The sequence below is a fragment of the Dryas octopetala genome, chromosome 1 (genome assembly GCF_963921425.1).
Source record: "Dryas octopetala chromosome 1, drDryOcto1.1, whole genome shotgun sequence".
In the NCBI taxonomy this organism is placed as follows: Eukaryota; Viridiplantae; Streptophyta; class Magnoliopsida; order Rosales; family Rosaceae; genus Dryas; species Dryas octopetala.
The window spans coordinates 22659453-22670787 of record NC_141366.1 but is presented as its reverse complement, the minus strand read 5'-3'; the positions used below and the strand labels follow the sequence as shown (position 1 = coordinate 22670787).

The 11335-nt window shown below is 34.2% G+C and overlaps 1 protein-coding gene across 2 annotated transcripts; it reads left to right on the top strand.

The window, feature by feature from the left end:
- The first annotated feature begins 3664 nt into the window (after positions 1–3664).
- YAB2 (Plant-specific transcription factor YABBY family protein) lies at positions 3665–10415 on the top strand. 2 transcript variants are annotated; one of them, XM_086248081.1, is made up of 6 exons: positions 3665–4236; positions 6541–6669; positions 6892–7015; positions 7880–7928; positions 8030–8105; positions 10016–10415. In XM_086248081.1, exons 1-6 carry the CDS (start codon positions 4162–4164, stop codon positions 10127–10129), a joined length of 567 nt encoding a protein of 188 aa, XP_086104207.1. In that variant the 5' UTR covers positions 3665–4161; the 3' UTR covers positions 10130–10415. The 2 variants fall into 2 exon arrangements, with proteins under 2 accessions (XP_086104207.1, XP_086104199.1); XM_086248073.1 differs by having other exon boundaries at positions 6886–7015.
- The last annotated feature ends 920 nt before the right edge of the window (positions 10416–11335 follow it).

The following is an 11335-nucleotide window of genomic DNA, read 5'->3' as shown; positions in this document are numbered from 1 at the left end:
GGGGAGAGGAGTTGGGGTTGCTATAGGTACGACTATTTGAGGTGTGGGATATAGTCCTCGCCGAGAAAGTGCTTCTCACATGCATACTAGTTCAATTGCTTCATTTGCTGCAACAGATAAGAGAATTGAGGAGCTTACAGGAAAGGTGGAGGAGCTTACCTCTTATATTATGTGGATGAAAGATGAGCTTGCTGCCATTCGAGGTTCCCAACAAAACAATTCTTATGGTGTTTCTAGTAATGATGTTGGTGAAAATGATGACACCTTTGATGATCTTGAGGATATTAGGTCTACTTAGGCTGTTACACTTTTACTTGTGGGTATGGTATGTGTTTTGGGTATTTTGATGTTGTGGTCTTTTGGCTTCATGTAGACCATTTGGTAATCATTAGGTAAATTAGATGTGTAGTAAAAGTGCATTAGGTATGTGCCAAATCAGATGTACATGCATTAGGTAAAATGCTTTCAATGTTTTTGAAGTGTTCATAAACTTTGCTCTTTATGAAGTGTAATTAGATACTTTGATCCTAAATGAAGTGTTCAGATATTTAGGTCTCATTGGCATGTATATATTCATAGGCTTTGATCTTTTTGAAGTGTTGGCACACTTGTGCATGTGTAGGTTGTATGTTACAATTAAACTAAAATTATCTTTATCTTTATTTTAGTATTTGTTTTATATTATTATTTACATAAATTTCATTTATATTTTATACTATGATTTAAAAATGTACGTCTATTAATTTATAAATGAAAACATAATAAAATGAATCCAAAAAATAAAGAATATTAATTAAATACAAAAAAAGCAATAAATAAATAATAAAAATATAAAATAAATGAATTGGCGACGAAATTAGCTTTCCTCGCCTTTGACAAATTCATCATTTGCGACAAAATGAACATAATTGGCGTCCAAATTTTGCGACAAAATGAATATAATTGGCGACAAAACTTGGTGCCAAATATGTGTAGTTCGCGCCATATCTAGGAAAATTGGCAACGAAAGTTTTACCATAGGCGACCAAGTTTGGCGCCAAAATTCAAATCTCGTGCAATTCTTATTGACACATTGGCGACGAAATAATGCTATTCAGCGACGAAATATAAGTTCGTCTCAGAAAGTAATCCGCGACGAAATCCTTCTTTCATGGCCAATTATCAAGGGAGACGCTCTATAGGTGACGAAACGGGTGACAAAATATTTCAGTCGCCCAATGTTTTTTGCGACGAAACAGCAGTTTTTAAAGACGAAATCGGTTTGTCGCTAAATGTGATTTTTCTTGTAGTGAACATGGGTGAGGACGAACCCAATGGACCCATCTAAGGTTTTATCCCAAAGGGTTCGGTGCAACTTTGAGAAATATCTCACTTAATATACCCAATAATAGATAATTACTTATGTGATATGCATGGAATGATGATATTTCATCCATAACTCTAAACAAATAGTTATATATATATATAATTGTTGTATAAACTGAAGGATGAAATTAATCTTGATTTGCTAGGGATCGTTTGATAGCATTTTTGTTTCAATTTTTTTTTTATAGTTAAAGATATAGAAGAATAATATACGGGAAAAATGAGGGAAGAAAGGAAAGATGAGAGATGCGAGGAAAAATACATAAACCTTAAAAAATGTTTTTAGCTTTTAGTTTTCCATTTATATACATCTTATCCTCCTCTTTCTCTCATATCTATCATCTCTTTTTTCACCATCCTCTCATCATTCGTTTTCTATCTCTAATTGAAAATGAAAACATAAAAGCAAAAAGTAAAACCGAAATGTTACCAAACGAACTCTAAGTAATGAGAGGTTTAAAGTAAGAGTGCTGCTATTTGCACACTCCTTTTTTTCTTTTTGCACACTTTTTTCTCCCTACACACCCCCTACCCTCTTCTAAAATTTAAAATTAATTTATCTTAACACACCCCTCCAATTATCCTAATATATACCTTTATTTTATTCATTTTACAAAATTTCTCACCACAACACACCCCATCAACTCAGACAAAAAAAAATAATACCCCATTCACCCAACCCACCCAACCCCTGCCCTCTCTCTCTCTCTCTCTCTCTCTCTCTCTCTCTCTATCTCTCTCTCTCTCTCTCTCTCTCTCTCTCTCTCTCTCCTCCCTTCCCTCTCTCCTCCGAACATCCACCTTTAAAAAAAAAAAATATTTGCAACAGGTTCGGCAGACTAGTGCCGAAACTAGTTTTTTCTTTAGCAGGTACCCGCTGAACAATATATCCTGTTCAGCGGATGACTGCTGAACGAAACAACCAGTTTCAGCGGACTAGTGTCGAACGGCATGCTCGGGTCACCGTCCTTGGTTCTTGCTTGGGTCGTTGCCGGATGGAAAACTCAAAATTAAGAGAATAAGAAAAAATGAAGGGAGGAGGGAGGGAGCTGGGTAGGGCCGAGAAAGAGAGGAGAGAGAACCTGTTGGGTGAAAGGGGAGGGAGGGAGCTGGTTGTGTTTCCAAACAAAGACAACGAAAAGGAGAGATGAGAGAGGGAAGGAGAGAGAGGGAAATAGAGATGGGGTGTGTAAGGAGAGTTTTTTTTTTTTTTTTTTTTTTCAAATAATGTGGGTTGTCGTTTAAGGTCTTTTTCTTTTGTGTCAATTAGGTAAATTCACAAATTAAGTTTTTGGAGTGTGTAAATAGCAGCATTCTAAAGTAATGATCAAGGGGTAACCGAGCAAAATTTTGCTTACCACCCTTAATACATCATTATCAGCTTACTAATCATGTGCTAGGTTACATATATTAGCTATATATATGGTACTAAAGAAAATAAAAATATGTATGACTAAACTTTTATAGTAAATGCAATGACATATTAACTATGATGACAATATATATAGCACATGAGTAAAGGGATAATAATTGTAAACCCAGGTCAAAAAGTTGCAGAAAATACAGTCAGAGCAACCTCCCTTAAAAGAACCCAAAAACAAGTGACATGCAACATGTGAAACCTGATCCTTTCTTAAAATCAAAGTGTTTTGTGCCAATTAATGTATAAATATATAGTATTATACATAATTAATGCGTAATAAAAAAAGTAACCTTTTGTTCAAGAATGATTTCTTCAAATTCTGTTTTGTTGTTATGTTCTCCTTAAGTGGCCATGTGTTACATAAGAAAGTGCTTGTTAACTTGGATGTAAATTATTCTCAATTTAAGTTAGGTGTGCTGGAAAAGGCTTCATTCACAACCTTGAAAGCGTAGTTAAAAAATGGCTAGGTTTAGGTTTGTGGATGCTATATATGTGAATGCATGTCTTATATATCAAAGTAAGAGACAGAAGTATATATTTACTTTTAGGCAAAATGAACCAAGAAAGTAAGTAATACATAGATTGAACATAGTAGAATTTATTATTATTTTTTAAAAAAGAAGAAAATAAAAAACAAGAGAAACTAATGAGCTAGGCAGCTTGCTTTTTTTTTTTTTTTTTTGGTCAAAGCTAGGCAGCTAGCTAGCTAGTAAAGCATCTTCTCACTCTCCACAACTTTGACACTACTTGACTTGACAGACATACAATACAAAATTATAAAAACATGACAGAAATTCTAAGCATGTCTCTCATCCCCATAAACTTCATACTTGTTACTTCTCTCTCTTCCCTCTCTCTCTCACAGACTCACAGTCACTCATCCCAATAATAAGCTAGGCTTTTGTGTTTCTCTCTCTTCCCTAACATTCCAAGCATAAATATCTCAATCGCGCCCCCCTCGTCCGCTACAGAAAGCCAAGATGGTGTTAGAGAGATGGGTCACTCCGACCCACTCATTCCCTCAATCATAACACTCCCAACCCCACCACTCTCTCTCTCTCTCTCTCTTTCTCTCTCTTCACCTAAATCCACAAACAACCTTTCCCATAAACCAAACCACCTTTTATTCATATTACAAAAACCACTACCCTCTCACATCTATTCCCACTTCACTCCGACCAGATTAGTCCCATCCTCTCTCTCTCTCTCTCTCTCTCATAAAATAAGCTTTTTCTCTTCTTTTGTCTTTGTGTATTTCTTTGCACAATTTATTATTTTTTTATCACAATATTTCTGTTTCCTTTTTCTGTTCACTTTTCTTGAGGAACTCTACCTGATCCGGGCATATATTACAATTTAAGCTTTGAAATATTATGTCAATGGATTTGATGGCATCATCAGAACGTGTTTGTTATGTTCACTGCAATCTGTGCAACACAATTTTAGCGGTAACAGCCTCTCTCTCTCTCTCTCTCTCTCTCTCTCTCTCTCTCTCTCTCTCTCTCTCTCTCTCTCTCTCTAAGGTTTCTGCCTTTCCACAGCTGAATTGAGCATCCGGGCATTCATGTTTTTAGCTTTTGGATCATGAATGAATTTCATTCATGACCCTTTATTTATATATATATATATATGCAGCTACCCAAAAACAACTTAAGTACATATTTGAAGAAACAATTGGATTTTTATGAATAGAATTGTCATTTCTTGTGATTCACATAGAAATTGGCCACATGAAATTGCCTTAAGCACTACATAAAATGCCCTTTAATTTTGCTGCTTAAAAGTTTTACTTGAATTGACCACATGAATTGCAATTTTTTGTGATTCACATGGAAATTGGCCAAGTTAGCAATCTGTCTTGTACCTTATATTTTATGAGGAATTGAATCAGAGTTTAACCTCCAACATGATGATAAGAATTTAAAATTTTATGTACGTTAAGATGTATAGTTTTATGGAGAGGTTGTGAAGTCAAGGCACAGTAGTTTTAGAATTGCGATCCATCATATATTACCCAAGAATTATAAGAGTTGAGTAAGGTGAATAACAAATTTCAAAAGTGACCCATGATTTGTTTTCAGCTAAAGATAGCTATATATAATTTAATTTCAAGGTGATGATTAGGGCAACAGACACCTAGCTGGGTATGTATTAGGGTTCTTGCCAAGTCATCAGGTACAATTAAGCTCAAGCTTTGCAGGTTTTTATGCAGACTCCTAGTACTGGTGATCTCATGCTAACATGGATCCATATAATATTAATTAATTAATTAAAGCCATATATGACAGTGGCTGATCTTGTTTTCTATATGGTTCTATCATGTCATGCGCTAGCTCTCAGATCTCTCTCTCTCTCTCTCTCTCTCTCTGGGTTTGTATGTGGATCAGGATCAATAAATATGATGGATCCAGTTGTTGCATATTTCAGGTTTTGAATACCAATCTAGTACAAAAAGTGCCTTTTCCTTTCTGTTTACAAACACATTTAAACCATGGCAGAAAATGCTTTTTTTTTTTTTTTTAAATGGTGCTGATATAATCCATCTCATCTTTGTCTTGTTGAAAAATAATTCAGAAATTAAAGATAGAAAAAATGTGTATATATGGAGATGAGAGCATATTAACAGTACTGCACAATGAACAGTACTGTAATCAGTGTAGCTACTTGATGGATCGGATGATACGATATGTTTCAGCTCTCTCTTTATTCATGAGCTGCTATGATCTTTCATGGTGAGTGGTTAATGCTGCTCATCGCCTTTAATGGTTTCCGTTCCAGTCACGTCGCTTTCATTCGGCTCTCTCTCTCTCTCTCTCTCTCTCTCTCTCTCTCTCTCTCTCTCTCTCTGTGTTTATATAAAATAATGTGCATATATCTTTTATCATCTTCGTGGGGCTGTCAGGCAGAAAAAGCCATGAGGGGCACCGAAAGAGAAAAAAAAAAAAAAAATACTTACTGTGCGCGTGTGAGTTATGTCTCTGTGTAATGTGTGTGTGTGTGTGTGTGTGAGAGAGAGAGAGAGAGAGAGAGAGAGAGAGAGAGAGAGTGTGTGTGTGTGTGTGTGTGTTTGAATTAATGAAAGGTGAGGAATTGATGGTCCTTATAGTTATTACCCATGTGAGAGGTCTGTGAGGTGAGGTCTAAGGGGGTCTCTGCTATAAGGTACGTATACGTGTGGCTTCTATCTGTCTCTTAAATTCATAATGAATAGACCGCACTTTTTTTCTTTGCAAATTGCATAAACACCCCCCATAAACAAATTCAAATACACTAGTTCTTGTGCTTCTTCTTTGTTCTAGTTCTTAGTTCTTGTGCTTCTTCTTCTTCTTCTTCTTCATCATCTTCTTCTTCTGGATCACCTGTCCCTCTTGTATGGCTAATCCATGTATCCTACGTACTTATCACCTTCTTCGATCCATTGATAGTCCTTGGCGAGACGTCTATAGATCGATGGATGCACTCTAGTAGTCTAGTTTGTGTGGAAACGCTAAAAGTTGCATTATGGGTTAATTAATTAATTATTTTTTTGTCATGATCAGTTAGGGTTGATTTAATTTGATGGTTATAAAGTACACTTTGAGTAACCCATCTAATTGTTTATGCTTATATTCCCTGAGGATTCACATACATACATGAACTCTTTTTGTACTTTAATTTGTATATGTAGCAACTGTTCATTAATTACATTGAATAACTTAATGTGGGTATGCTTTAGTTAATTGATTAATGGATTTGGATGGAATTGGTTGCAGGTGAGTGTTCCATGCAACAGTTTACTGAACATGGTGACGGTGAGATGTGGGCATTGTGCCAATCTGCTGTCTGTTAACATGGGAGCTGCTTCCCTTCAGTACTCACTTCCTCCTCAAGATCCCCATCAGGTATTTTTATACTTTAGATAGTAATTATACAAATTCTAAGGAATTTATTTGTGAATACTTTAAGAAAGAAACAGTGCTTTTTTGGAAAAAAAAAAAAAAAAAAAATCTAATTTTTCAACAAATTAAATAGGGGGATTTGACTTAAAATTGGCAGTTAAATTAAGATGGGTTTTTTGGCTTAATGATTTGTTCAATTATATATTGGTTAAAATTAAGTTTCAGAAACATCAGCAGCTGAGCTCTGAGGATTCAAACAAGGACTGCGGCTCATCTTCCAAATGCAACAAGTTTTCTGCTGCATTTGAGTCTGTAGAGCATGACCAACCAAGAATCTCTCCCATACGCCGTGAGTTTCTCGATCTCCATTTCTTTTCGGCATTCTCCATCTCTAGAAACATATACAAACATGTATATACACAAATATGGGGAATTGTTCTCTTAACAGATAGACAATCTGACATGTATATTGTCGAGCTGTTAAGTGGATCATTGATTAAGTAAATTCTTTATAAAATATGAATTGCAGATTAACAATATATATAACAACAAAACATATTAAATGTTTGTCAAATTCCGACCCCAACTTCCCATAGTGGCCACAATACTAAATGTCTCTCTCTGTGCCTGATACCAAAAGTGTTCAATGCAAAACCAACAACCTAGGCTTAATATTTGATGTAAATATAGTAGGTTTGATCAAAGTGTCTCCATTCAAAGTGGAAAAAGTTAAATAAGCAGCCACAAAACCACCTAATTTTTAGGCTCAGATGTTATAATAATAAATAATAAGCTTGCAAACATCATTCCTTAGTGCCCAATCAATATATTGTCCTCAGTGTCTCAGGCCCATCTAGGATGATGGTGACCTTTCGTAACAAAGTTTTGACCCATCAATTAATAGGCAGCAATGCCCTAGAACCTATGCTAAGTATATTACGTACATTCACATGCAATTTGAAACTTTCTTTACCACACAATTATTCCCAAACCAATAGTAGGCTGCACCTTTCATGTGTGGAATCTAGCTATCCCTCAATATACTTTAATGGGATGAACTTTTTAGCTATCTGGATGACTAGCTTCTTGTACTACTAGCTTCATTAGAGAAGCATAACATTTCATGCACTTATATGCATTATATTTGCTAAAATAAAAAGTTAACATAATTACGATTACTTTAAATTAATGTTCTTGGATATATATATCTCAGCACCAGAGAAGAGACAACGGGTTCCTTCAGCATATAACAGGTTTATTAAGTAAGTTTAATACATGTTAATTTTCACCACATATTTTATTTACAACTCTCCCTACCTCCCCTTCTCTCTATCACTCACTCACTCGATGAATGACTCTGCAGGGAGGAAATCCAAAGGATTAAAGCTAGTAATCCTGACATTAGCCATAGGGAAGCCTTTAGCACAGCGGCAAAAAATGTAAGTTATGGAATATTGATAACAAAGAGGCCATGCATCATGTCTCACAACGTTTTTTTTTTTTTGGTTTTTTTGGGTTTTTCTGTTTTTTCTGTTTTCCTCTTGGGGAGGCCTTGTAGTTCCTTTACTGCTTATTCTTAGCAAGGAATGATTCTCTTAATTGACAGCCTATATATAGAGGTGTTCGTTTAATATATATTATTGATCGACTCATCTCTTAACAATTTAAGTTTTGGAGATCGGTTTAACAGAGGCGGAGCCACCTTAATTAGGCCAAAGGAACACGTTCCCCCACTAGCCCAAGACAGGCTTCACTTAATTCTTACACATTGTTACAAATAGTTTTTAAAAGCTAAACAGCCTAAACATGAAAGACTAAATATAAATTGAGTTACGTAATGGTGTTTTCAAGTTGTAACCATCAACTTTATATTTTGTGCACATCTTTTAATATGCAAAGTTTTATACCAATTAAATAGGGTAAAGTCTTATACACATATCATTTACCTTATGTCCATTACATTCATATTCATATTAATTTCTGCATATAAATAGAAATTTTACCTATAAATATTGAATTTCTAATGTGTATTATAAGTCTACTTATTTTCTTATATATATTATCTAAAAGTTGCCCCCCTTTGGAGCAAATCGATCTCTAACTCTTCGATCTATTCCCCAGTTCTTTGTTATTTTGCTTGGTGTAGGCCGGGTAGGGCTACACCTATATGCATATTTCTACATATTTATTTGCCTCTATGTATAATTTTTTTTGAGAATAGAGAATCGATCTCATATTAGAAAGTCTAAGCATTGCATAACAATATATAAGATTTTGGGTCTCTCCTCATATTTGGAAAGCTAAGCCTTTCATAGCAATATCTAATATCTTGGATATATTTCTGCACCCATTTTCAACTACTATTAAAAGATTCGAGCATCTACCCAAAACAAATAGTCAACATATAAATTCAAGAAAGGCTGGAACAAAAATTAATATAAACATAACAACAGAAAAGATAATATAAGAATCAAGAACATTGAAAAGTGATCAATCACTCAAAATTAATTTATTCATGTTCTTTTTCCATTTGAAGACTATGGAATAATATATTGTTTGGTATCATAAAATGCACATTCAATTTTATTCTTGGATTTCTGTTCGGATGCTTGTTACTCCTATTTGATAGAATTTTTGGTTATCATATATATATATATAGTGTGCTGATACAATTCATATTAAAAGTAAATGTATTGATTCAATATTTCTTTCTGCAAGACTTAGGACATACACCATGCATGATAAAAAAGGAAAAATAAAAAGAATATGTATATATATGTATGGAAAACAGCATGCATGCATGAAAAAAATAAAAAGAATATATATATGGTTAACTTTTGTTCATGAAAATATAAACAAGAATCAAGATTGGATTTTCTGTGGAGTACTGCCTGTTCACTAAATGGAATCTCGAGACTAAATAGAAAGCATACAGAGCTAGTGTGAAGTCAGGATCATGCCAGTGTAACTTGATGAGTTGTGGGGTTCACGTACGTACTAGAGCAAGAAGGATATGGTTAATGTTTCCTAATTTTGATAAAAAGAAAGGTGTTACTTGTGATATGTGAATCTGAATCATACATTTAGTAAAGAGTCAATTTAATTAATTAATGATCTGGATTCACACTTTCATCACATAAAATTATTATGTTGCTAGACTGTTTGAAAAGAGAGTTCTTTCATGTTGCTATTTATGGTTTATACAGATATATTCCAATTAATTGATGCAGTTCTTTATTAGTAGTATACTAAACATTGGTTACAATATTGGAGATATAATAGTAAAAGCTTTAATACATTTATGATATAAATATATTAACTGAGAAAAAGTATATTAATTGTGTTGCAGTGGGCACATTTTCCTCACATTCACTTTGGGTTAAAGCTGGATGGCAATAAGCAAGCAAAGCTGGACCAGGCTTTTGCAGGAGAGGGAACTCAAAAGTCTAATGGGTTCTACTGAATACAAACAACTGCTGGTATATACACATGAGGTCGCAGCTGGCTTTTCTATGTGTACTGATATCAATGCAATTACTCAAAACTCATGAGGTTGATGAAGTCTCCTAATTACTACCCATATAGCTAGGAAACCTCTTTAAAACCTCACCCTTAAGTTTACTACATATGTATGTGTTTAATTAACTCTCAAGAAGCTACTCACTACTATTCTTGTGATTACATTTACATTCATGTTGAACTTTGATGCTTTAAGTAATTAAGCAAATAATGTGCATTTGTTTTGTCAATTACCAAGCATAATCTCTCTCTCTCTCTCTCTCTCTCTCTCTCTCTCTCTCTCATCTAGGACCACATGATAGCCAACGTGACATTCCATGCCTCTGGGAATCCACCCGGAGGACCATAGGTTATAGTTCATCACCCCATTTAATTTTTAGGTGCATGTGATTTTGCAACCTGCAGCTTATCGATCATCAGTATATATATATCGGACTGTCATGACTAATGCAGCACGAGAGAGACAGAGGTGCCATTTATATTCATAAGATATAGTAGATGTAGACGTTTTTGACTGTTTCACTTGTCTCTTAGTGAGCGAGAAGCCTCAAAATATTATTATGATTAAGTGCATATATATTTAGATATGATTCCATTTGATGAATATGGTTCTAAGTTTAAACAACAATAATAGTAACATAACTCCATCGAAAGAATTAACATTACTCAATTTCTAACATTTGCTTAACTAAAGAACGGACGTGGATTTTTTATGAGTTTTTGCAATTTTTTATTTCATGTTTTACCGGGTTCACCATTTTAGGGCATAGGGTTTTATATTTTAAGTTATAGAATCATCGTCGCCCAAAACTTGAAAGTTAAAACCTAAAATTTAATTGAGAAACGAGAGCTCAAAACAATGAAAATTAAAACCGAGGAACAAATCTCAATTGACGATTTATACCCTAAATTATTTAGTTTTGCCAAGAATAAGATCAAACGGTGAAAGAAAGCCATAAAATATATGTGTTCATTTTTTAATTAAAGAATAGACATATATTATGCAGAGAGAAACACTATATATTTATCAGAACGAACATTTAACTAAAGAACGGACATGGGTCTTTTATGATTTCCATTTTTAGGCTATTTTTGACAAGGTTCAACATTCTAGGGTATATGATTCTATATTTTAAGGTATAGAATTATT